The sequence below is a fragment of the Pan paniscus genome, chromosome 10 (genome assembly GCF_029289425.2).
Source record: "Pan paniscus chromosome 10, NHGRI_mPanPan1-v2.0_pri, whole genome shotgun sequence".
Lineage (NCBI taxonomy): Eukaryota > Metazoa > Chordata > Mammalia > Primates > Hominidae > Pan > Pan paniscus.
Genome location: NC_073259.2, coordinates 18646082 through 18673444, shown reverse-complemented (window position 1 = coordinate 18673444; position 27363 = coordinate 18646082). Strand labels below are relative to the sequence as shown.

The 27363-nt window shown below is 44.4% G+C and overlaps 1 protein-coding gene across 2 annotated transcripts; it reads right to left on the bottom strand.

Moving 5' to 3' along the window:
• Window positions 1-1419: 1419 nt before the first annotated feature.
• EMP1 (epithelial membrane protein 1) lies at window positions 1420-21819 on the bottom strand. 2 transcript variants are annotated; one of them, XM_003816503.7, is made up of 5 exons: window positions 21301-21819; window positions 6605-6723; window positions 4618-4714; window positions 4372-4512; window positions 1420-3659 (listed from the first exon to the last, which is right to left on the bottom strand). In XM_003816503.7, exons 2-5 carry the CDS (start codon window positions 6680-6682, stop codon window positions 3502-3504), a joined length of 474 nt encoding a protein of 157 aa, XP_003816551.1. In that variant the 5' UTR covers window positions 6683-6723; window positions 21301-21819; the 3' UTR covers window positions 1420-3501. The 2 variants fall into 2 exon arrangements, with proteins under 2 accessions (XP_003816551.1, XP_063449439.1); XM_063593369.1 differs by having other exon boundaries at window positions 1420-4512; window positions 21301-21720.
• Between the last annotated feature and the right edge of the window lie 5544 nt (window positions 21820-27363).

The window sequence follows — 27363 nt, the reverse complement described above, 5'->3', positions numbered from 1 at the left end:
ATCCAAGGCAGAGTGGGATCTTTATCTATTAACCATTTGATAACTCAAGTTTATCCCTTGATGAATGAATAAGTTATCATTTGCCTTTGGGTCCCATTCTTGAGTGGTCATGGAGAGTTCTGTATCTCACCCTCTTTATATTCATAATTTGCACAAATTTCATCTAAGAGTATTTACTTAACCACTTTAATTCAATTTGTCTCTACCTAAGACATTTAATTCAACAAATACTTTTTAAGCTTCTCTATAAAAGGGACTCTGGCAACTTTCAGACCTGCACTGTAGCACCAGCTCTCTGCTGGCCCACCCCTTGCAGACTTTGGGCTTGCCTGCCTTCAAAATCATGTGAGTCAATTCCTTAAAATAAATATATTTTTATTTATTTATAGATATGTTTGCACACACACGCAAATCTTATTTTTTCTATTTCTCTGGAGAATTCTGACTAATGCACCCCCATTCACCATCCAGGCTTTTGAGGAGAAAGATACCAATCTTAGCAGCAGAGGACACTCTGGATAGAGCTAGGAGTTTGTTGCAGAGTCTGACAAAAGTTCCCTCTGCAGAAGGGATGGAAGGATAGCCTTGGGGGTTGATTTAGACTGGGTGTATGACATGGGGGAAAAGAAATCCCTGGGGGAGCTAAATGAGGGGAAGTGGACCCCTTATCAGAGCAATCTAAGAAATCACGTAGGCCTCTGAGAAAGCATCAAGAATCAATGCAATTTGATTAATTGACTTAAAATATGTTGAACTTTTCAGCCTCCATTGTGTATTTTTGGTGCAATACTCTGTGCAACTATTTCATCCAAGACCAGAAGGAGCTGGAAGATTGCCTGCTTCACATTAAAACCCTCCTTATTGTATTGGTGCTGACACGACACAAGGATATGCAGTCTTTATCCAGTCCTTATTGCTCACAGAAAGATACCAGTCCTTACTGCTCACAGAAAGTAGTGAAGCCTCCCTTCACTCACAGAGCCCACACAGGTATGCCCTGGTTTATGTAATGAATGGGCTGCTACAAATAGGTGTGATGCATGCCTTTGTGAATCACTTTATATTTTGAAGACACATTAGAGAAGCTGGCTATTTCAAAGAAATTTCACAAATGCCTCATTTCTTAATGTCACAAGCATTTCTGATTTATAATCATAACCCCTTTCTAATGTATTAGCTTATGAAGTTCCATTTTTTGCCTAAGAGGTTTAATCAAAGCAAGATAAAACTATGCTTATAATATTCATTACCTGAAAGAGCTATTGCAGAAATGCCTAGTATATTACCAGAAAGTAGCTTAATGTCTCAAATAAATGTCAAGTTGTCCAAATCAAACTGATAGGCAGCATAATGAGGGATAAATGTCATAATTATCCATATTTCTCCACATTTTTTTTTAGAAAAAAAACATTCACACAGTGAAGGGAATCAGAATCTGTTTTTATATCCCTAGAGTTATAAACATTTGTATCAAAATATTTACAATTATAGTATATGAAATAATCTATTAACGAAGAAGCCCAATACAGTACTAGAACAATCCACCAGAGTAATGCAAATTACATGAGACATAAATGGCACAGAAGAAAAGTAAAAGATAAGGGAATACATGGTTTACTCCAGTCATAGTTCAGCTTCTTAACAAAATGTGAGTATTCCCTTTGGATATGTCTGATATGTAAGTATGTTTCTGCACTAAGACAGCCTTCTATAATCATGTGATAATGAAATCATAATGACAAAGTTCATCTTCCCACAGTTTTTGCTGGCCAATCTCTCTAACCTCAGCCTAGGTAATTTGGTGGCTTGCCCTCAACATTTCCTTAACTAGAATAAACATAGAGAAATAGAATTAGTAATAATCCTTTTACATAAATACCAGAAATCATGGCATAACAACTCCCCAAAAAGGAAAGGTATAAAAGAAATGGATGAGGAGAAAGCTAATAAAGAAAAGTAGGCAAGATGTCTCAGATTCTCCCTGGGGTAGATCTTCTCAGGGCGATAAAGAAAACGTCTTCCCAAAAAACCCCTTTAGACAGAATCTGAGATGGCTTAAAATAGCTGCTCCAGGGCAAAGCAATGCCTGCTTAACCAGGAATGACATACTACTTCTAAGTCCTGTATAGAGGTGCTCCTGCGGCAGCAGACAGCTCATCTACCATCTGACTAGGTACCACAAGAGTTTTTGCTTTTTTATTTTAAAGAAAAGATCTTCCCATCACCTATATTTTTATTTATCTCATGGGATTTTCTTATTTTCCTGGGAATGCAGGCACTCTGTTCTTATCATGGCTGAAATATGGTATGCTTAATACTTCACAATTATATAGCACCTTTCACCCAAGGGCCTGTTGTTTGGTTTTGGTTTATGTGTGTTTTAATCAGCTTCCAGAATTGCCATGCCTCACCTGTGAAGTGGGATAGGCAGGGTCCCCAAGAGGTGATCACTCCAGATGGTGTCTAAGCCAGAGCTACCACTGAGCCTAGGAGCCCTGATCCTCAATATTGATAATTAGACAAAACTTCCTCAAAAATGTTAGAGGAAGAGTAATAGGATTGTGCTACAATGAGCCATGTCCATCTCTCTCCTGTTATATACTTAAAAGAAACACTGACTGAACTGAGGGGAATCCTAAAAACATAACCCTAACATGGCACTGTTGCAAGACTGCCCCTTGGATCCCATAGTTTGTGTGGTACTTTTACCACCGAATTGTTCACTAGTGACTCTAGAGAAACTCCAGAAGAGCTGCCTTGGCTTTCAGCGAGAGGCCTAGCAAAGACCATGGCATGAGGTCTCCATGAGGGACAGCCGTGTGTGAGGTCTGGACTGGGCTCTGACCATCCCCCAGGTTTTCCATTGTGAAAAGGTCTCCTTCTTGGTTTAGCTAACCCACCAGCATGACCTTACAAACTCTCTCTCCTCCTCCCATTTTGTCACTGAATTCCACAGAGCTAAATATCTGTTCCAAAGAGGGACAATGGCTCACAGGCCAAAGCCCCCCAGTAGGCACTTCAGACTGGAATGTGATGTTTTGCTTTGGGTCAGAAGGGCAGGATGGCTTCCAGGCTTAGCGTATTCAGCACAAAGACAGTATCTGCTCTTGCCAGAACTTGTACCGCTATTTTAACTCAGTGCAGTAGGTCTGTGGACCTCAGTGCATGACCCAGAAGTGGGGCTGGTGTTGTGGCAGCTGATGGGGCCCCAGACAGTGTGTGTCACTGAGAACAGCTGGAGGCCAAGTCTGGTGGCTGCAGGGAGGCTCTCTGGACCCCATCAAGGGAGCATCAAAGTACTAGCCAACTACTTTCTCCCCAGGGCAGGGGCTTGGCAGTAGAGAATCCCCTCAGTAATGGTTTGGGATTTGACCTCCCCCCTTTGCTTCCCCCTCCCCCCTCCCCTATCTCGGTTTTTCCTGTACAGCAACCTCCACTTCCCTCCCAGATTCAACGGCTTCCTCCTCCCCACCCCCCAGATCCCCATGAACTCGTCCGGCCTTATTTCTTTCTCAGGACCAGATAGAGAACGCCGATGATGAAGCTGAAGCAGAAGCAGATCCAGCCCAGGATGTAGGAATAGCCGTGGTGATACTGCGTTCCATCACGATTCGCGTAACGACTAGTGTAGATGGACACCCCCACAAGAATGCACAGCCCTGCAGGGGAAAAGGAGATTTGGCGGTGTGTTTTCTTACATTAAAGTCGAGAAAAAGTTTTACTAATTTTAAGAAGATCCTATTTCCCTCATTAGCAATAGGAAAATGAACTCTGCTTGTTTGTCCCTAAACAGGAGTTCTGATGGATGTCCCCTGGGCCAAGCTCGACGGTATGTTGATAAATTAGAGGTGTCTGGGCTCTCATGTCTGCACTGGTTTGTGTGGCCACAGTGTGATGTAAAACACAGAACCTCATGCCTACCACCCAGCTGTCCTGTCTGGCCCTTGTGGGTCTAGGAAAGCTACTCAGGGATGCAAAAGAGCATGTCCTTCCACCAAACCGAGTATATTGGGAAAGAACAACAATTAAATGAGAATCACAATAATGGTGTGCATTGTGGCAGTGGTTTCATCTTTCTGAGAACTCCTACCTTTCTGCCTTCTTGAAGTGTCTTGTACACACGTGCTACTAACAGATATGCACTGCCACTTGGTAGCTACCCAGGAGCACTGGTTTTGAACAATGAAGCAGATGAGGGTTCTCAACCCAAGCAGCAATTCAAGGTTCTCCACAAGAGAACAAATAACCAGAGGAGAAAATTGCACAAGGAAGTTTCACTGAACCATGTGCTAATCTGTTCAAGTTGCCAGAAACACCCATGGTAAGATGGACTTAAAAGTGTAAACTGGAGTCTACCCATGAGATACTCACAGCACACCAGTGTGGTGGCCCCTGAGAGGAAGAACCGGTTTCCCTTCTCCATGGTGAAGAGCTGGAACACGAAGACCAGGAGGGCAATGACACAGAAGATGATAGAGAGAATCATGAAGGCCTGCACTGTCTTGAGGGCATCTGTAGACACAGGACGAGGAGAACAAGGGCATGAGGTCACTCCAGGGGCTGAACATTCCCTGACCACACCTATTGTCAGCACTGGGTCAATATCTTTATATATACCTTCACTGGCATATGACAGGCTGTCACTGCAGCTAACGTTGGTACAGTTTTTCCAAAGACCTACTGATGCATCTACCGTATTGGAAACCAACCAGACCTGAAACCAGAAGGAAAGAAAATGTTGATTGAAAGCTGGCCCTCTGATTTAAAAAGAAAATAACAAATCAGCTTGCATCGGGATCAGATTTTAATAAAGACATTCTATTTAGCTATAACTATGGCTATGCAGCTTATCTGTGGGTGGAAATAAGGTCCGATTAAAACTGAAGTTCACAAAGTTGCCAAGAGAAGAGACACAGAAGAATGTGAAACCCAGAAAGAAATCACCTAGCCCTCTTTGGGCTCCACATTCTTCATGACTTAAAAAAAATGGAAGTAACTCAACCACAGTGGTTTAAAATTCTAAGGTTCTGAGAAACAGAAGTCCAGGATGAAGAAACTGACTTAGGTATGTGCAGTTCATATACTCTAACAAGATTGTTTCATTTAAGTCCCTGGTTAACCAGGAAAAAAGTGAAATGTCCAACTGGAAACAATTAAGAAACATAAGACCTACTGGGAAAATAACAATGAATCTAGTGGTTAATAAGCCACTTTCAACTAAACAGAAGGATCAAACTTGACTGTCACAACATGCAAAGTAATTTGATAGTAAAATACTACAGCAACTGCTTTCCTGTAGGGGCTACTAAAAGCTGAAGGGTGACCTGAATGGATTCCCCCAGACTGATCATGGTGCCGCCATCCCTTCCTGCCTGGCCCAAGAAAAGGAATTATCCTTCTGGAAGAGAAAACAAGTGCAGTGTCCTGTCTACACACACACAAATGCACACACTGGAAAGGTGGGGCCGGGAACATGCATCACCTATGCCAATCTCTGCTCTTCATTCAATAAACAACTGTGTGCCTAGCCTTATATTAGGGGCTGGCAATTCACAGATATGCAGCGCTTTGGCGCTCATTAATACACTTTGAAGAAGCTTATCAGATTTATCTGGATAGATATAGGAGTTGACATATAGAATGGCTAAATTACAAAATGAGGAGGTCGCATGGGCGGGGGTTGTCTTATCACAGTTATTCTTAATTAGCCTTGCTTATGATCACACCCACTAATGTTTGCAAAGCTCTTCTATCTGAACTTTAAAACTCACTTATACTTTAACTGTGATAGGGACCTAAACAGATTCTGAAACCATGGTTTGCCTGCCTAGTGATTGGTGGCCTTGGTTTTTAGGTCCAAGGAGCTGGCTTTTTTCTGAGAAAAGCACAAGTAAGAGCAAATTGGGCGCTGTAAGCCACCACTAGAGGTCAGAGTAGCCCAGGGTTCAGAGAGAAAAGACACTACCTCCATTTTTTTTTCTTGTTTTGTCTGAGTTAGTTAATTCAGTGGCACTGGGTTAATCTTGCAAAACTCCACTTTCACATGCTACTCTTTGCTCAAAATTTGAATTCGTCAGTCTGGCATCCTCTTCCTCCCATCTATCCTTCTAATCAAGCTTCTCAGAAGGAGGGGAAGTTCGGCTCCAGCCACATAGGTGTGTGTCCTCCTTATCCTCTGACCAAAGCTTGTCCTTCCTACATGTGCTCCTTTGCTAGCACTCCCACCTGAATGCATCCCTATGATCCTTCCACCTTCCCTCTTTCACTAAGAGAAACTTCAGCCATCTACCACTCCTCCAGGTTCACCTCAAGCTCCACTCACCCCTGCTGCTGGGAAGGCTCTTCTAGAGACCGAAGAAGCTGCACTAGATCCTCCAAGCCCTTAACCACCTACAGCTCTGGCAGGAACACTCCTGTGGACATTCACTTTTATGCTCCGGTTATTTAATTGTTTGAAGAGCAAGCGTGTGTTTATTTTGTTTTCCCACAACTGAGCTGTAAGTTCATGAAGGGCAAGGGCTGTGGCTTAAACTTCTTTTGTGCACTTGATGTAAATATTCGAATGATTTCTCAATGAATGAATGAACAAAAGAACATTACTCACATTGGCAATGGTGCTAACAAATAGCATAATAACAGTAGCGATGTGGACCACAAAGATACCAGCCAGCAATACCAACATCTTGGCTCTTTTTTTTTGGTAACTCGTGAGCAAAGAGAGTTCTGAAAAGAAAAAGAAAGGGACAAAAACGGTTACTGTCAGATTCAATAAGACGACTCAGCTTTCCCACACGTGTGGGCTCTCTGCTAACATGGGGAAGAGCTGCACTAAAAACCATCACAATCTAATCATAAATTCCTGAAAACACCCCTGTAACCTAGTTCTGATTTGCCTAAGTGCCTATTCATCCAGTTATACATACCTACATGGAAACAGAATTTGGTTTCTTCTTGGGTATTTACATACTCATTTCTCTAATACATTCTATTTCAAAAAAGGAACAAGAACATTTTATGATAACTGTTCGTATTTTATTTTGTTTGTGTTTCAGAGGTTAAAAATAGGACTTTGATTTTCAAAGAAGTAGGCCTTTATAATTTCCAGGTCTCTGAACAATGTCATATAAATGTCCATTTTCCACTAGGAAAATGTCCATGCTTTCACCAAATTGCTCACCCAGCACTTTTAATAGAAGTAAATGCCTTCTGAAGAATAGCAGCTATTACTCAATGCCCATATACTGAATAGGCTACTAATATGATCCTGGGCGAGATATAAAATGTGAGAGGCACAATTCTATTATTATAATGCTGTTTGGTTTTCAATAATTATAACAACCTAATTACAGTTTAATGGTCTGGTCACCCTCTGACTGAGCATTTCAGACTAGTATTACTACACCTGAGCCTTTGGGCTCTGTGTGCCTCATGGCAGGAAGCCTGCCATTGGTCTGGGCAGAGAGTCATATTTTCCACAGCTCAGTGTGACGGTTCTGGGGGCTTTAAAAGTAACGCAACTTGAAATACCACCAAATGTGCCTTCTCCTTGTACATGACATTTACACAAATTCCAATCCTTCAGGACTCAATACAGAAGACAGGCAAATGCATAAATCACAGGGTGGGAGGATTGGGAACTAATATCGATTAAGAATGTGCATGGATAAACAAAAGCTTTCAGCCATAATCACAGCAGAGAAGGGAGCCCACTGATCATAAAGCCTAGGAAATAAAGGAAGTGTGAAGGATACACATGGGGGAGGCTATTCTGATTTATGTCAGCAACAGAAGGAGAGCTTTGTCATGCCTAAGACTGTCACAAAGCAGTGCAGGCTCAGAGAGACATCAAAAGGAAAGGGCTTGAGGTTATTCACACCCTAGACAGAATGGATGTGTGGATGCCCCAACCAAGGGAGGAGATGGCCAGGCACATCCTGCAATTGTTCCACTGCCCTCTCTCACTCCACCTAATTTAATTGATGCTTTGAATGTGCTTGAGGCACTTTGATGCCACATCAGGTATTTATTAGAGAGCACTGATACTATAATTCCAACACTTCACATGCCTTTTATCTCCTCTCACTTTCTTTATCAGGCAACCAAAAATCTAGAGTGATCTAATATACATCAGGGTGCCTTGCTCTCTGCAAGCAAGGAATGAGAGGCAGACAATGGCTTCCACCATTCTCCCTGACCGTCTCCAACAGCCCCTTCCCAATCTGGCCACTTCCTTCCAACCCAGGCTGTTTTTTAGGAATGTGTCCAACTTAACTGTGAATGCAAAAATTATGAGGTTTATCCTGCCTCTTCAGGGGAGAGGTTGGAGCTTTCATGTCTGCTATTAGTAATCCCCCCACATATTCAAATTCATTTTTGCTTTTCTCAGGTTCTAGCACACCTCCCCAATTTTCTGCTTGACTTAAATGCACAGTAAAAAGAGTTTTTTGAATCAGACAGAGGTTGAATTAGAATCATATCCAGTTATTTGACGCTCATCTGTTTCCTCATTTAGAAAGTGGAAGTCGCAATGTCAATTGCAAAGGGAAATGTGAGGATGAATTCAGATTGTTTATGTAAAACACCTAGTGTCTGACACATGGCAGCTACTAATAATGGGGTTGCTTTAGCTGCGGTTATTATTATTACTATTATTCATAAGTGAAGCCGGGTAGCTGTTGCCAACCCAACCCAGTTACTCAATCGCTAGGCTGCCCCATGTTAAGTGCAAGTAATAAGATACCTGCTGTCTAGTTCATGAGGCAGGGTGTATAAAATCCTTTCGGTCCTCTTAGAAATTGTCATTTGTCTAACCCTTGCCCCTTAAGGGGGGAGACCTCTAAGAGCACACCCTCAGGAAAGACCAGGAGAAAGTTCACTTTCTCAGCCCAACTTCCTCATACCCCTCAAGATTCACACCTCACCAGATCCTGATCTCCTTGCCCCCTATGGGGAAAGGAACACACTGATTGCAGGGAATTACAAATATTACATAACGAATACTTATGTTTAATCCTCCTCGGGCTCTTCAAATGACTTTCTTGTTCCTGTTGCTTCTAATTTACAAACATCCTCTTCTTAAAAGGGGGAAGGGCTGGAGGGGCCAATAACAAAATATAATCCACCAAGTGAGGCCACTTAAATAAGTCACAGAAAACATTCCCTCCCTGATAGGTTGTTGGGAATTCAGCAGCATTTTGTCTCCTTGGGTTGCTCTGTAACCCCTAAAGTCAAGTCTGATTTCCTCTGCCCAGCTCACACTCTCTGTCTCAATGACCCCTCCCACGGCACCTCTACCTGGGCCCATGCATCACAGCCCTGGTGGTGTGTGCGAGTGCCTGGCCCCTGGATCCACCTGACCATATGCCCTGCCCATTGCAGGCTGGAAGAATGGATGTGAGAATCAAGCAAAAGAGCAACTCTCTTTCATCTTAGATTTTTGTGATGGTGCCCTCCCTGTCTTTTCACCACGGAAAGAAGCAAAATATCTTGAGTTAGCAAGCGATCTTGTGCAAAACACACAGTTCTCTCTGTTTTTAGCTGCTGTATCCAGCCAGAAGGAGGGGCTGTTTAGCTTAAGCTACAACTTCTCCATCTTTTCACCGGCCCATTATTTGTCAGGTTTTACTAATATCATTCACTGTCAGTTTAGAGGGGCTTCCATTATTTTCAATGGCCTTCCCCCCAACACAGGTGAAAACAGAATGAATTATCTTCTTGAGTTTGTGGGCTGAATCATCCCTAGTTACCGAGTCTTTACACTGTGCTAGATACCTCCTGCCCCCAGGGAAACCCTCAGTCTGGGAGGAGGCGATCACTGAGGTCTTTATGAAAAAGCCATTAGCGGTAACTAATGGGTAAATGTCTGGGCATTTATCAAACAGCAGAGTATAATAAACAGAAGAACCCCTGCTCCTGAAACTTCCACCCACCCATTACTTGCAAGGTAGCTTGTGGGGAGATTCATTCTCTGCCCCATTGTGAATCTTGCTTCATACAAAGGCACTGAAAAAAATACCGTTTATGAGAATTTATACCATTGGAAGTATTGGTGGCTACTACTTATTTCTTAGCAGTGTGTTTCACTAAAACAATAGTAGACTTCTCCCTCAGCCCTCTCTAAAATGATATGGGTGGCACTCTCCAGTGGAAAGCATACCCCTAGTCCTAGTGAGGCAGCACAAACCAAGATGCAGAGAATCACAGCATTGCAATTCTGAATACTTTGAAGCAAGACCCGCTTTTTGCAGAGCATTTGGTGCACTGAGCAGTTCCAAAGTTGTAGGGGAACGCTCATAACAGCGTTCATTTGTGGTGCTTAGACTCCCAGACCTAGGCCAGCAGAGTTTATCAATTCATTGCATTTTTAAAGAACAGGCCATCCACTGACTTCTATGTGGATGCCAGGAACACATTTCTGTACCCATCACTGTGAGTGGAGGGTGATCTCCTTCTTAAGCCTCATCTACCTAACATACATGGCACAGGGGCAGTTAGGGGCTGGGTGGGACACTGAGGAAGGTATAGGACCCATGTATGTTGACTCTGGAGAGAAGTATTATTAAGAGAAATGGAGATCAGCACCTCGGAGCCACACACAGGTCTCTGATATCCCTTTTCTGTTCTTCTTTCTGCCCTAACGGACAGGCTTGCAGTTCCCTACCTCTGACCACCATCTTTTGTTTCTGATCACTGTTCCTCCTTTTCTTTCTGCATTGCCCAGACCACACTACAGCAGAGGTGTCTTTGTGCTCCTAGCTCTAATGCAAACCTCACAAACACTGACCATTCAGTATTCAGATAAAGTTCTTAGCTAACAGAATAGCTAATATAGTTATAGTCAGTAGAAATAACCCTGAGGGAGTTCGAGATCATCCTGGCTAACGTGGTGAAACCTAGTATCAATTAAAAATACAAGAAATTAGCCGAGCGTGGTGGCGCACACCTGTAGTCCCAGCTACTGGGGAGGCTGAGGCAGGAGAATCACTTGAACCAGGGAGGCGGAGGTTGCAAAAAGCCAAGATCGCTCCATTGCACTCCAGCCTGGGCAACAGAACAAACTCCGTCTCAAAATAAAATAAAATAGAACCTTGAGGATTAAAATTGCTCGTGACTATAGCTCTAAAGGACTAACTAATATGAGACATGAGGGAAGGGAAAGAGGGATAACCAAACCTCTCAAGTTATCTCCATCCATTTAAATCTTTATTGGCTTCTTGCCTCCCTCTTACACACCATACCACACACACACACACACACACACACACACACACACACAAATGAAAGAATCAAAGGAACACAGCCCTGAGACTGCCATGCATTGCCTTGTTGCCTTTGTTCAGGCAGCCTAACACTTTTAGGGTTCTCTGACCAGTGAGAAATTACTCAGGCCCCCATGGCAGCCTTTCCTTTTCTGGTGGGTAACTAAATCTGCAGAGACTTTGAGAAGAATTGACTTCTAAGGACCAGAAGGGAAGTTTAGAGGTGCATAATTTGGTTCCCTGATTGCTAACCTAGGAGTCAGATAACTTCTTCCTGTCCAGAAGTCTGTGGGTTCATTGAACTGCCATGGGGCCTGGGGGCAGCAGCAATTCTTTAAGAGTGGCCTAAAACACAATAACTGGGAGCAACACAATAGAATAGAGCAACCCAAAACCCACTTCTCCAGTGAAGGAAGTGGTCAAAATCCTGGGGCTTGAGTCACTGAAGAATTAGCCTTAGCTGAGGGGTGGGAGGGGAGCATGCTCAGAAATCAGGAGCTGAAGATGATGCAAACACTGGGGGAGGCCCTCAGGGCTCAAATTTCCATGATTCATTTGAGAGTGGGTGAGATTCTCCCAGAATGAAAGGCATCATGGAGACCTTCTCTACAAAAGGGCACGAGAGAGCTTTCTGAGAAGCAGGGGATGGATCTGGCTGGCATTTCCCTGGCAGCTTAAGAAAGGCCAGGTTTTTTCTGGGGAGAAAAGAGCAGTAATGACCACTGCCAAATGTCCTATCTTCCCTTCCCCTCATTCCACTTTTGTTGCCCAAAACATCACAGTCCTACCCTGAGTTTCTACCTCCATTACTTATCTCACATCCTTCCTTATGTTCTATTCCCATTGCTACTGTCCAGTTCAGGTCCTAGCCTGACCATGGCATCAGCCTCACCCATGACCCTGTCTCTGAACGCCTCCCCTCTAACATATCTTCTACCCTGCTACTGGGTTATCTGACCATGGCACTCCCCTGCTCAAGAACCTCCAAACCCCCACCTCTAACCACCACCAATCAGCAGGAAAGAGGCTCCACGCACCTCAAGCCAGCCCTTGCAATCCCAGGACTTGGATTTCCAAAAATAAAAGCTCTGCTTTTGTATTATTCTTTCAGTGACAGTCTATCAAATTCTTTTCAACCAAGCTAAAATCCTACCTCTTCTAAAAAGCCTTCCCAGATCCATAGGTTAGGAGCAGTTTTCTTTTCTCTCTTCTTCTATTGCCCTCACATAGCTTTTTATTAAAACCACTGATGACAGCCCTAAGATTTTAAGTCCCTGAAGGGAGAGTCTTGCCTGTGACAGGTACCAAATAAATATCTGTTCAATGAACAAATAAATGAATTAAGGATGGCCATATTTTCTTCCCCATGGAAAAATAATCAATGTCAAAATGACTGAAGACTTCATAATAAACACAGAATTATAGAGGGAAAATATTTCCTTTTTTTTAACATACATAGACTTTAGTCCTTTATTATTTTTCAGAAATTGTTTAATACTTTACTACAACTATGTATTGAGCATCTTATTGTATGCAAACTTTGTTATATATTTCTATATAAATACCTATGTAAATATGTGACTGTTTCCTGAGTGCATTTGAATATACAAGGGTATATATGTGTGTGTTGCCTTTTGTTCAAGAGGAAATAAGTGAATGAAAAGAAAATGTCTTAAATTTCTAAACACTAGTTTGTCTGCAGATTTAATCTTTCTCTCTACTTCTTTGAATTATAGAATCTCAGGACTGAAGAGGGAGGTCTTTAAAATTCCTTTTCAATTCAAGAAAGTCATCTACAAATCTGACCAAAGAACTATCTGAATCATGCTTAACCTCCTCCAGTCATGGAAAGCTCACTACCTACCAGGATCCCTTCCCCGATTAGAAAGATTTTTCTGACAATACGTCCGAGTGTGCTCTTTGCAACGACCACCATGACTTTTAATTCTGCCGGTGAGATTACCCAACTAGACTAATTCTTCCTCTTTCTAGCATGGTTGTCTTCACAGCAGAACTACCAGGTTATCAGAAGATTCACCAGAGGCCTTCACCTTAGATCTCAAAATCTCAGTCAAGTCATAACACAGTCCTGAGATTACTGCTAGACACTCCCTGTCTTTTTGCTGGCCAATGTTTTTCTGACAGTGAGATTCTGATCTCTTTCTGGATAACTGTAAACTTTGGAGAAAGCTTTCTCACAGCATCTGACCAAAGACGTGGTGCTTCCTCCAAAGCACGAGGAGAGAGAGAGGCGTAGCCGCTTCTGGTCAACTGACCCCCATGAGTCAGACGACCCCACACCACCTTCCTCAGCGTGACACCTGAAACTCCGCAGCTGCCTCTCCTTCCTAAGACACCACGCAGGGTGGCACGAAAGCCTTTCTGTCCTCTGCGCAAGTCGGGAGCATTTTGCTTTTGTTGGTTTGGTTTTGATGTGTTTGTTTCCCATGAAGGATCATTTGGTTGGCAAAATGGATGCGCATGTAACACAAAAGCAGAAAAGGAAGCACTCCCTTCTGGGGGCAGCCGGAGAGGATGTGTCTGGAGGAGGAAAAGACTGGGATTAAAGGCAGGCTGAGTGGATGAGACCTTGGATGAGCCTCTCTGGCCATTGTTATTGTTGTTTTATATCAAGTGTACTTTTCCATTCTCAATATTGTTTTTATGCAGGGGTGGGAAAGCAGGGTATTAATTTCTCCGTGGGAAACATGCGGAGAAAAAGGATTCTCAGGGGCCATTTCCTCTGGCCTCTGCATAGCTCATGTTTGGTGTGGAAGGAAGGAACCTCAGGTAGGACTTGATGTTGGAAAATACAGGGCAGTTTTTACAACCAGGAGAAACATCGTCAATCAAGCAGCAAAAGTAATAGGGACCTACATGCTGCAGGGAAAACAATTATTTTTTTCATCTCCCAAATGCAGGCTATTATAAATGGGGGTTATTATACAGCAAGTCGTGTTGGTCTGGTGCTGTGTAGACTAGCACAGAGTCTCACATAGTCAGGGGTGAGGAGCCAAGGTGTGGGTTGGGAGTGGGGCAAGCACACTGTATGAGAGAGAGAGGACCTATTGGAGAACCAGATTCTTATAATAAATCTGCCTCTGACCAACTTCTGACTTTGGAAAAATCACATAACCTCTCTGGTCAGTGGCTCCTACAGGCACAGAGTTCAAAGTAGCACAGAGCAGGGCTTCTCAGCTCCAATCCTGGCTCCACCACGTCTGAACTGTGACCTGTAGACCTCACAGGATTAGCATGAGGGCTGAAGGCCTGTGCCAGGCACAGAGCGGGGGCCACACAGTTCCTGGTTGGTTGGTCTCTTCCTCTGTGTAAAATGAGAGGCTCGGGCCGGGGAAATGGGCTTTATGCTTCTCTGGCAGAGCCTGAGGGCCAACAATTATGCTAAAGGCAAACAAGCGGCATGAATATTGTTTTTGCAAATGCTCCCAAGGAGAATAACCTCTCTCTCTTATTTCCGCTTGTCCTCTTTTGTGTCCAGGGGAGGGGTGGATCTGGGCAACATCTGCAAAGACTGAGGCCAGACCTGGGCTGTGAAGTTGGGGCCCAGCCTACTCCCCCAGACTGCAGCTGGTCAAGGGATCAGGCGATGTTCCCTGGGCGAGGACGGAAGCGTGAGTTGCCTTCTGCTTTTGACAAACGAGTGTTCTGGCAGCCAGAATGTCTTCAAGGGAGAGGTTGCCAAGATAATAACTAGGGGTTTGGGAAGAAAACCTAGGTGTGGCCCGGCCCCAGCGGCGCTTGGGTGGGACCAACAGTAGATGGCGGCAACATGCTTCAACCAGCAAAGCTGCAGCCTCCTGGAAGGCGGCAAGCTGGGAGGGGAGGCCCCTCGCCTAGAGACACCCCAGACCCATCAGGTGGGCTCAGGGCTTCATTTCAATTCGTTCTTTAGAGGTTGAGAGGCATTGAGGTCATTCAGTCCAACCCCTTGATAAGAAGGAAATGCACGTCCCCAAAGGAGAAATGGAATCGAATCAGAACTGAAGCCATTTCGCACCTTCCAGGCAGGGCTCTTCCACCTGGCATGATTTTCTCTCTCCTGTCTCTTGGCTTAGGGTTTGGTGGAAGTTCTAGAACTTCTACCAGATCTACTGTTCTCTCTTTTCCTCCTACCCTCTCTGAGTTAATCAGAGAGTCAGCATATACCCCTTAAAACTGTGCCAATTATAAAAACACAGGGTCTTCAGAGGCCACTGCTTCTCCCTGTCGTTTTGCTGAGAAGTCCCACCCAGCAGAGCCAGACTGCCTGGCCAAAACAGGCCCGAACAATATCCCCCTGCAAACTCCGAGCAACCTTCTAACCCTCAGCACAGGAGTCCCCACCCTACCCAGACATGGAGACTATCTTTCAGTAAAGGGAAGCTCTAGGTCTCAGCTTCAGAGCTTTCTCTGAGATCAATGTGAACACACTGCCTTGCCCCAAACTAGTTGTTTCAGGGTTGCAAACCTCTGTCCAACTCCCCTTCTCCAGCGTCCTGGGGAAGGGTCTTTGATTCTTTGAAATGAGAAGTCTAAGGATCAAGAACCCCATTTTGCTCTCAGCTCTGATCTGACCTGGAAGAGGAGAAACATTGAAGAGGTTCCAGCCTGGTGGGCACACGTAGTGGAAACTAAAATGATACCAAAGAGGTGTCAACCATCCTGAAAAAACAAGAGGTAGCCAATGCGACAGAAGATTCTTCACAGGGGACAAAGAATCGAATTTTGACTGAAGGACTGCCTTGAAACATTGAGGGTGGGTGGTCCCCAAACAAGAGCGGAAGGATGGAAGGGGAAACATCCTCATCACTTCTCCCTTGCTCTTTTGCCCCCTTTCTGTCTTTCTCTATCCACTTAGCTTTTTCTCCCGCTTCTAGGTCTTTCTGCCTGCCTCCTCCCTCAACACACAGGCCTGGAAAACAGCATCCCACTTGCCCTCCCTCCCTCCCTCCTGTCCTAGTTGCACCTTCCTCTTCCTCCTCTCAAACTGTTCCTCATTGGCTCCTGTATACCACACCTTCATGCTGCAGGGTCTCCCTCCTCAAGAAGAGGGTGGAGTTTCTTTCCCAGAGCCAGCTCAGTTTCTCCCTGAGCCTGATTCTGTTCCTGGTGAATGCTTTGCTGTTGTCAATGTCTTCACAGACTCAGCCTGCCCTCCTCATCTGAGCTGGCACCCTTTACGTTTAATTACTCAAACCTCTTTCTTTTATTCCTAGTGCCGAGTGAATGCTCATGGCTGAGGGTAAGTCCGGGGAACACCATACCTAAAGAATCTGTGAGTGGATGAGGCAGAGGAGGCTCCGTGGGTCGTCAAGGCACCCAGGAGACGAGAATCCTCTGCAAAATGCCCTTTTCAATGCCACGCGTTGCCCTATTTCACTTTTCTATCAATTTTTACAGATTAAACCAGCTGCTAGCATCAGCGCAAGGGATTTCTCAAAATAGAAATGGTAGGATCTTAATTTTTTTGTTTTTCGTTTTTTCGGTGTTTTTGTTTGTTGGTTTGTTTTGTTTTTGTTTTTTCTGAGACAGGGTGTTGTTTCATTGCTCAGGCTGGAGTGCAATGGTACAATCATAGCTGACTACAGCCTCAAAGCCCTGGGGCTCAATCAATCCTCCTGCCTCAGCTTCCCAAGTAGCTGGGACTACAAGGCATGCACTACCACGCCCTGCTTTTTAAAATTCTTCTTTTAGAGACAGGGTCTCACTATGTTGCCCAGACTGGTCTCAAACTCCTAGGTTCAAGTGATCCTCCCACCTCAGTCTCCCAAGTAGCTGGGATTACCACGCCTGGGTGAATCTTAGAATCTCAGAGCCATAAGGGGTCTGAAAGAACCACCAAGTTCAACTTCCAAAAGCAAGAAGACAAGTGCCTCGCCTGTGGTTACATGGCAGCGTCAAGATAACACCACTGCCCCTCTGTCTTCCTAGTCAGCTGTCTTACATCTGCTCCAGGATTCTTGCCACGCTTTCAACCTGTGCTGAAAGGGCTCTCTAGTTTAACTACCCGGTTTGAAGAAACAATTCATGAAACAGGCTCAGCAAATAGAAAAACTGTCACAGCCACATAAGGCCAAGCGCACCAACAGCAGAGGATTCCATTGCAGTTCCAGGGAAATGCCATCTCCACAACACAAAAGAAAACCTTGACCCAAACATTTTGTTAAAAAGGAAGAGAGAAGCAGCAATCACCACAGGTGTTTGTGCTTTCATCTTTCTGCTTCAGTATCAGTGAATCTCCCAGGTAAATTGAAGGAAATGGTTTTACCCAGGCAGGACACCAGGGACTGAATTGTTGCAAAGAGCAGTCTCAGGACGTGTGTATGTCGGGGCTGGGTGCTGAAGATTCAAGTAAACCCCTAACTGGAACCATATTTAGGCTTCCTTGATTACTGAATAGCAAGTGCAGTCCAGAAATTCAAGATCACCTGGGCGGATCTGGGAAGAGTATTAGAAAAGGGAAGCTTATGATGAGAAAATTCCCGTTCTACGCTGGTTAAGGGTTAGGAGCTCTTCTCAAGGGGCTGATACCCAGATTGCTGGCCAGCAATTACAAGGAGGCTACATTTGATGGGCAGCCTGTTCCCGTAATTACTATGATGGGTGGTGACAATGTATAGGAGTGGGCTACATGAACTATGGACCAAATTATGGGACAATCCCCAAAAGGCCTAGCTAGAAGCCTGTGTCCTGGTATTGGATTGATCTAACCATGACCTAGTAGGTAGCAACACTGGGTGTGTCCCTCCGAGTATGTACATCTGAGACTCCCAAATAGGCCTGAGCTTTTGTGTTAGGCAGCTATGTACATACATGTAGGAGGTTAAAGAAGGAACCATATTCATGCATTTAGAAAATTAAATACCTCCAAATCAAAAACCCCATGAGTATGATTGACTATGTGCATAATTCCAAACTTCAAAAATGCTCCCTGCCCTTCTGAGCCGTAGGCAAAAAAAAAAAAAAGAAGAAGAAGAAAAGATAATGCAATGTAGATCCATCAAGTTGTATTCATTAAATATTAAATAGGCGTTAAGTGTTTAAAGGATGAGAATCATTGGGTGGAGCAACAACGAAACCAGAATAGATATTTTCTGAGTTGTTTCAGGCCAGCAGAATCAGGAAGTTATAAGGAAGTTGATTTTGCTTGATTTAAGGAACTTTAATAAAATTAGAGCTGGCCTGCTAAGGGGAATGAGTGTGGAGGTACACACTGAGGTTCTGAGCTCCCCGCATCTGGAAATTTTAAGATCTGTAGGATGGCCATCTGTTCAAGATGGTGTAAAAATTAGATTTCTGCATACAGTAGGAGAATGAATGAGATCCAAGATCCCTCCCAAATTTAGAATTCTGTGAACGAAATGAAGGATGAAATGGAACTGACTTGCCTCCTGCCCTTTCCCGTGTCCACGTTTCAGTTATGTGCCCCACCAGGCTCCATAGAGTCTACAGAAAACCAGTCTTGCCTCATCCACAAGTTTTCCCCGGTCTTCAACGTGTCTCTCTCCAGTAGTCCCTGTGGGTCTGGCACTACCTGAAATCCCTAGAGCCACCCACAGCAAGCCAAGAGGGCCTGCATTCCCGGGTGAGGGGTCTCCATGAAGCCCACTGACAAGGCTGGGAACTTGATGGGCCTAATCTGGTCTCTGGAGGAAGCAGGAAGGGCTGAGGAAGGCGCAGTGAGTCCTTTCCACTCTCCACAGAAGGGATGTCTTTCCTTTCCCCAGCGGTCTGCCCAGCAGTCCTGGGAGATAGCCAGATTCTAAGGATGTGATTTGCTCCAAGTTGGTTCTTGATGGCCTTTTGCCAACTCCCAAGACAGTTTAGTACCCACAAACAATGTAAATGTGGGGGGCCCTCTGACCAGGGCGCCAGACAGGATGTCCTGCAGCCCCCGCCCCCGCCCCATTCTTCGGAGTCTGGGTGGAATTGGATCTGCCCCTGAGGGTGGGAGGCAGCGGGCAGAGTGGGGGGGAAAAATAACCCTCACATTTCGGGATTGTCAAAGCTGAAATCCAGAAAAACTCTCACAGCTAAGGGAGTCTTTCACTACTTCTTGGAGGAAGAGCAGAGAGCAGGAATCAGAACGGCATTTTTCTAAATTGTCTTCAAACTCCAGGAAGTAACATGTAGCATATTTTCTCCTTTATAAACCTACAGTATCATGTGAAAGCTTGCCACAAATAATGCAGTTCATGATGGTTTACACTCCCAACATTGTCAGGGCTTTCCGTGTGTTGACTGGTTATTAGTTTTAACCTGCACAGAACTAAAAGATTTGTATAATTTTCACAGGATATTAACACTATTGATTTAATAATGGCTAATCCACATCCATGTAATGTGGAAATAATAAACATGTGAAGCAAATGTAGGCGTTCCCTTCATCTTGAAAAGTTGCCCTGATGCCTACTCAATCATCCCCCCTTGGGGCAGTTTTACAAGGAGCATTGCCTGCTCAACACAGGGTTGATTACATGTAACTTCTCTCCCAACGTACTGCCTTTCTAAAGGAAAAGCCTAACTTTGTCAGACAAGCTGAATCCTGTCATTCTCATCTTGTTTACTTGGGGAAAAAATATACCAGTGTCTATGTTGAAATGGGCCACACCTCGGTAGACACTCACCCAAAATGCCAACCGAAAAAAAGAAAAAAAAGAAAAAGCACCCTTCTTCATTCCTCCAGATTTCATGATTAGCATGAGTGTTTGCATTTATACAATCACATTTCAGGAACGAGAGAAAAGATAAGCATTTCAAAACAATCACTGCCTTCCATGCAAAGAAATTCCACATCCACTTTCTTTTAAAAGTTCTTTTATCGTTTCTGGTATGCCATCTTTTCACTCAGCACTGAAAGGCATCTCTTTCTGGGGTGAAAGCACAAAGCCACTCAACAATTTTTAGCAGGCACAGATGAAGTTCTCCTGCCCCACCCTCTTCTCCAAACCCAGCTTCCCTTTTGCCTCCCCCGCCCTCCACATCTGGCCAAGAGAAGGCATCTGGAATCCTCATCAGCTCCTGCTTCGACCAAGTGAACCCCTCCCACGTTTCATTTAAAACACCATTTGCCTCCCTCTCTTTCTCTAACAGTTTTCTTTTTTCATTTTTTTTCTTTTTCTTTCTTTTTTTTTTTTTTTTGAGACAGAGTCTCACTCAGCTGCCCAGGCTGGAGTGTAGTGGCGCAATCTCAGTTCACTGCAACCACCGTCTCCCGGATTCAAGCAATTCTCCCGTCTCAGCCTACCAAGTAGCTAGAATTACAGGCACCTGCCATCATGCCTGGCTACTTTTTGTATTTTAGTAGAGACAGGGTTTCACCATGTTGGCCAGGCTTGTCTTGAACTCCTGACCTCAGGTGATCCGCCCGCCTCAGCCTCCCAAAGTGCTAGGATTACAGGCATGAGCCACCGTGCCCGGCCAACAGTTTTCTTTAAACAAACCAATCCCCCTCTTCCCATCCTGTGAGGAGAAAAAAATACTTAAATTTAAACAGAAGTGAATAGGGAAGCAAACAGGCAGGAAAAGCAATGTCAAGAATAAACTGAAAACCAGTTATCTATCCACCACCACCCAAAAAATCCCAACCAACAACCAGCGAGCAGAGAAACAGTTCAAGTCCTGAAGCAATCGGAATCAAAACGGAGGAGGTGAAAAACATCTGGCCAGTTCCCGATGTCATTTCCAAGGTGTGTGGTGTTTCCTCCATAAACAGGATCCTATCCCAGTTTGTTTCAAAGTCCCTGCTCCCTCCACATCCTAGAACAAGAACCCGGTCACTGCCAGGCATGATTTTAGCCCCATCCCATTGATTTCCCCAGACTCCGTCCTCAAAATACACTTTTCTGAACTTTCTAGAAAAAGTTGTCTCTGTATCCACTTTGAGCCAAAAGTTGCAAGGACTTGGTTCTTAGAGGATCATAGAAAAATAGCGAAGGAAAAAAAGAAGAAGCAAAGCCAAGATGAGGTCAGAAGAAGCAGAGCCGTGGAAAGGAAGGAGAAGTTTTGCTGAGAGTCCCCACAGCGTTGGGAGCTGTCCTACCTGAAGGGTCCCAGCGACAGAGGCGCTCTGAGTGGCAGGTGCTGGCAGCAGCCCTGGTCCGCTCTTCTGGAAGTATGCAACCGCACTGAGGGGAAGGACCTGCCTCCCGAGGTTATAAGTTTCCTCTGCTGGTGTACTGGGGTGTGTAATGGGCGGTTTCTTTTCACCCTGTTTTAAAGGAGTTTCTATGAATCAGTCTGGCTTTAAAAAAAAAAAGATTTGTTGGTAAGCTACGCCCTGCTAAGCTGGCAGTCAGTCAAGAGTGGCTGGGAGTGAGCCATCAATTCAAAGAACCCTGTTGTAGGCTCTCTCTGACTCAGACACACAGACCACAGTGGAAAAAAGGAGGGACATTGCTTCAAATGAGTAACAGGATCACACAAATAGATCTGTTTACTGAAGCCCATTCCTCCTCACCAAAAAGGAGACTTGGTTACCATGGACATAAGGCAAAACACAAGGTTTCAGCCTGGGAGGGGGAGGAAAGGGGCCAGTGTCCTGCTGACTGAAGTCCTAGGTCATCATCAAGCGAGATTCCCAGTCTTCCTCCCCCATTAAAAGCATCAGCTGCTGCTCACTGTCAGGAATTATCAGATTCCTTTTTTTTATTTACTTCCCTGCCTGACCCTGGTGCACTGTCCTGTGGGTGGCTGTACAGGGAGGCCCTGAAGGCGAAGGGGACACACCAGGAGCTCTTGCAGCCCTGCCTCTGAGTGATGGAGCACTGATTGAACAGCAGAGAATTCCTGGTCTTTCATTATGCTCTGCTAGTGCCCGTGTGGACTCTCCACATTCCAGGACGAAGTCCTCTAGTTAAGAACTTTGCTCTCTGTAATAATCAGCTGGACCTTGTTCCACAATTGACTTTCTTGAACTTGGCCAGTAGCATAATCATCCCGACTACCTCCCTGCACCACTCCTCTCTCTCTCTCAACACTGGAGCTGGGAGAGGCCTGTGAAGTCATCTCATCCCACAGCCCAGGCATTCCACTGGAGAGAGTAAAAGCCCAGATGCCTGAGTTCAAGCCCAGCTCTCCACAAATTTGCTGTGTGACTTTAGGCAAACCACTTAACTTCTCCATGCCTATTTTCTCATGCATAAAATGGAGATGGCAGGTATGTAACTCATAGAGCTATGATGAGAAATACACATATAGGGGCTCATGGCAGTGTGCATAGTGAGCGCTCAACAAATCTTAGCTACAAGGATTATTTTACTGAAGAAGCAGCTCAGGCCCAGAGAGGTGAAGTGACTTATTCAAGGAGATACAGTACGTTACCAGTAGCAGCTTGGATCTAGGTCAGCACATCCAAGCAATTCTATTTCTGTTATTCTCTGCTGCACCCTGACAACTTATTTCAATTCAAAATATGCGTGTGTAGTATTTATTCATTCATTCCGCCAATACAGGCTGCACGTCAGTCGTCACTGGGCCTGATTCAGAGCACTGAGTCACAGAAGTGAATGACATCCCTGCCTCTTGGAACTTATATTCCCTAAAAAGATAGAAAACAGACTGGTGGCTATTCACCAAAATGTTGATCAAATTCGATGATAAAATTATGGGTGCAGTTTAGTTTGTTCTGGTCACAATTCTGTATTTTCCAAATCCTCTGCAATGAACCTATATTACTATCTTTAGGATGTTGGCATGTGGATGGATGGATTTTAGGAAAAAATATTTTAACATGGGAATGTAGAGAATATTTTCTAAGGTGGATGATAAGGAAAACACAACACACACACACACACACACACACACACACACACACAATGATTTGATGATGCTGCATCTTCACAAGTCCCTGAGAACTGAATTCTATCTCTGTAAAAGTAAGAAGGTCTGGATTTTCTCACTGAAAACTGATGACGTGATAAAAGACTGCATGTTTCTCATAGAGTTCCTCACCTCTCCCCTCTCTCATTGCTCATTTGATAATAAAAATGCCTGTCTGAGAGGGGCCACTCCCAGAAGTGGGTTGAGAGTCCCTGTGATCTCTGAGCATCCCAACCCTCAGGGAGGGGAGGGTGTCTGCAGGTGAGGCCAGGAAATCCCCAGGCATGTGCTGGCGCTCCAGATGGGCCAGTCTCCCCTGCTGGAATCGGCCTGTCTCCCTGGCCTTTTCCTACTCTCAGGGTTGCCTTTCACCCCTGATGCCCTCTGCCAGTTTTAAAGTCTCTCTTCCCTCAGCTGCCTGGAAAGGAGAACTGGACTCCAGAGGAAGTGTTCTCAGATGCTGAGGAGTATGTGGTCTGATTGCATTTCTTAAAGAGAAACCTGGAGGCAAGGAATAGCAGAGGGGAGGCATTCTCCCTCCCACCTCCTTCTCGGGCTTAACAAGGGGAAAAATCAGGAACTCTTCTTAAAGTACTTGAGTAGTGGAATCCTTCAGTCTATCTGGATTTCCATGGATTTCACAAAGAGAGACACTGGACTCAGGGAGGGGCTTCAAAACAGGACCCAGAAAGCAGGAGGCCCAGTTTCCATGCCTACTACCTGGCAGTGGCTGTGAGCGAGGCATCTGCCTGCCTCCATTTCACCTTAAAGTGAGTAGACAGCATCACCTTCCAAATGGGTCTGATAAATCTCACCTTCCTGTGTGCTTTTGGAGATGTCTAGGTTTGGAGAGAAAATATTAAATGCATTGAGCTGTGAAAACACACCCATGCACACATGCAAAAACACATGCACGCACACACACATGCACACATGCACACACAGAGTGGTGCCATAGAAAGCCAAGTTGTGTAAATATTTTTAAAAGATGAATGCAAGTCCAGGATTTCTAAAGACTTATAATTAACCCTTGAAATATCACTGAGCTTATTTTATAAAACAAAGTTATCCAGTCTGGGAAAGAAATTGGATCTGTTCTGGCTGAAGTTCTAGCTTTTTGTGCCTCTGGATGTGATTAACTCGTTAAGCCTGAGTGTTCCTTTGGCTATGAGCAGACAATTTTGAGACTACAGACAGTAAACGGTTCAGGGCCTAAAACCACATGGGGCTGGAGATACAGCTCCCCTGGCGTTTATATGGTCTTTCCAAACAATGTCGAGTAAGCTGCCTTTCTGCTCCCATTTCCCCCATTTGGAAGGTAAATTAGACACATTCATTTTCCGCATGGGCAAAGAACCGGACAAAGTTTCATTTGACCTCACTCAATAAAGCCATATATTCTTGGGAGGGAATGTCCCTCTCACCCAGTGCAAATGTTACTCCAGCAAAGGGATATTTTCCCCTTTTTCTGAAGCAACAAGAATCAACTTCTGGCACGTTGCCATTTGGGGCAGATTTTCAAGTTTGAACCGGCGTAAACATTTTAATGAATGCATGAAACGAAGGCTTTTAATGACTGATACAAGAAGTCTCCTAAGGCAGGTCTGGCCCCTACAGCCCACAGAAAAGAAAACTAATAATAGCTTGAACTTGTTTTTGTTCAAACTCAGTTAACCGAAAAGAATCCCAAACTATGCAACATGTTCCCCAAAGCTATTATATGAACAGGGATGTCAATATTAATATTAGCACACACTGCTTGGAAGGTAAATAGAATGGGGGAAAAAGTTACACAGTATCTTCCCAAGTCAAAGGAATGTTTGTTCCTCACCACTCCTCTTTGAAATTTGAGAATTTGCCAGAAATGTTGTATTCCTTCCCTTTCCTTTCTTTCTTTCTCCAACATTCCTCTCTCTATTTCTCTCTCAGGCTTTCTTCTGGCTTTCTTTATGGTTTTTGGGGGTGTTTTTGTTGTTTTTTGGGTTTTTTGTTTGTTTTTGTTTGTTTTTTTGAGACGGGGTCTCGCTTTGTCACCCAGGCTGGAGTGCCGTGGTGCAAGCTCGACTTATTGCAATCTCCGCCTCCTGGACCCAAGCGGTCCTCCCACTTCAGCCTCCTGAGTAGCTAGCACTACAGGCGTGTGCCACCACACCTGGCTAATTTTTTGTTTTGCTTTGTTTTTGAGACAGAGTCTCGTTCTGTCTCCCAGGATGGTATGCAGTGGCACAATCCTGGCTCACTGAAGCCTCTGCCTCCCGGGTTCCAGCAATTCTCCCACCTCAACCACCAGAGTAGCTGGGCTCAGATAATCTGCCCAACTCAGTCTCCCAAAGTGCTGGGATTACAGGTGTGAGCCACCACACCCAGCCCATTTTCTTCTGGCTGTTATTGCTTTCTTTCTTTTTCTTTTTCTTTCTTTCTTTCTTTCTTTTTTTTTTTTTTTTTTGTGATGGAGTTTTGCCCTTGTTGCCCAGGCTGGAGTGCAATGGTGCAATTTCAGCTCACCACAACCTCTGCCTCCCAGATTCAAGCGATTCTCCTGCCTCAACCTCCCGCGTAGCTGGGATTACAGGCATGCACCACAACGCCCGGCTAATTCTGTATTTTTAGTAGAGATGGTGTTTCTCCATGTTGGTCAGGCTGGTCTCAAACTCCCAACCTCAGGTGATCCACCCGCCTTGGCCTCCCAAAGTGCTGGGATTACAGGCGTGTATTGCTTACTTTCTTAAATTCCTCTCAGTAAGATGTAATTTTAATATAGTTTCACAAAATGAGAAGTCTCTAAAATCCTCCTAGTACCCCACTTTCTGGTCTCTTAGCTAGCTGGTCCTTAAACTGCTTAGGAAAGAGAACACTGATGAAATACCAAGAGCCTTTCTAGAATATGGGCCATGGCCTGACACTTTTGGTGGAACAGAGAGGAAAGTGGCATGTGGCTAGAGAGGAGAAGTGGTGATGTCAACAATGACATCTAAACTTGCAGGAGAAATGAGCCACCCTTGCCACATTAGACAGTTACCAGATTGATACTAATTGCTGAACCCAGTTTTTTCAGGCAGTTGGGATATGCATGACTGATCCAAATGGCTGACAAAGGGAGCTGAGCCATTTCCAGTGTGGATACAGCTTTATCGCGAGAGAAGAATAACAAGAAAATAAGTAAGAAGCAATTGTAGCCAAAATGAAAAATGAAGAGATCCTTTCTCCAACCAATGCCAGCTGTAATACTAGAAGACAGATATTAAAGGTATACTGAATAAATGTTTTTCTTTTGTACCTTAGCTCTCATGTTACTGAGTGCATTGTTCTTACTGCTTAATGGACCATTTCAGGTAAAGAACTGAATATTCATAAGAACTAAAGAGTGACTAGCCCTTCCTTTGCATACAGTGAGCAGCAGGTCCAGTAAGCAGATGCTGGCTACATAGTAGGCATTCAATTAAAATGTAGTACATTCAATCAATGAAGTGTCAAATAACCAAGTAATGGGATCTCGGTTCCTCAAACTCAGATGCCGCATGGTCAGAGCACCCATCTAACTAAGCCACCATAGCTGTGGGGAAAGTAGTTAGTACATGTCTTTAAATTTGCCTGAGAAAAACTGCCATGGAAGGGGCACAAAGCCAAGTGGTCCAGCCTAAGAATCCTAAAGCACATTCCCCATGAGACTGTGTGGTCCACAAAACACATGAGACCCAGAGATGTGCCAGAGTTATCTTTGAGACCAAGTTAGCACTTTCAAGACACAAATTGGTTCTTGGTGAAAACAAACAAATAAACAAGTACTAAGTAGAGTGACTTGATTATTCAGCCTCACTGGAAAATGGAATATGCATCCTGGTTAAATTTTAGGATAATTGGTCAATTTTTTAAAAAAATATTACAGGATGAAACGAGACCTCTTTCCACCCTTTGAGACATGTACATGCACAAAAGTTGGCCTTTGCCATTCCAAACACAGATGCCAAGTCCAGCCCCTTCTTGTAGGATGATGTGTAGGGAGGAACTTCAATGCTCTTAACCTGGCAGAGTCCATGGCCACAGGATTTACAGCTATTCTTCCTTGGACAAAGCTAGATAAACTCTGACGAACACACAAAGCTCTCTTTTCTGGACATGTTGCTGATCAGCCCTCTTTGGTTAACACACTATGTCCTCAGCCAAATTACAGCGCTAGCCAATGCAATTGATTCAGTCTCACCTTTTCCAACTATAATTCCACTCTAGTCATGCTTGCCTGTGACTATACCCGGTCATCTTAATTAGAGGTAGGGGGTTCCTAAAT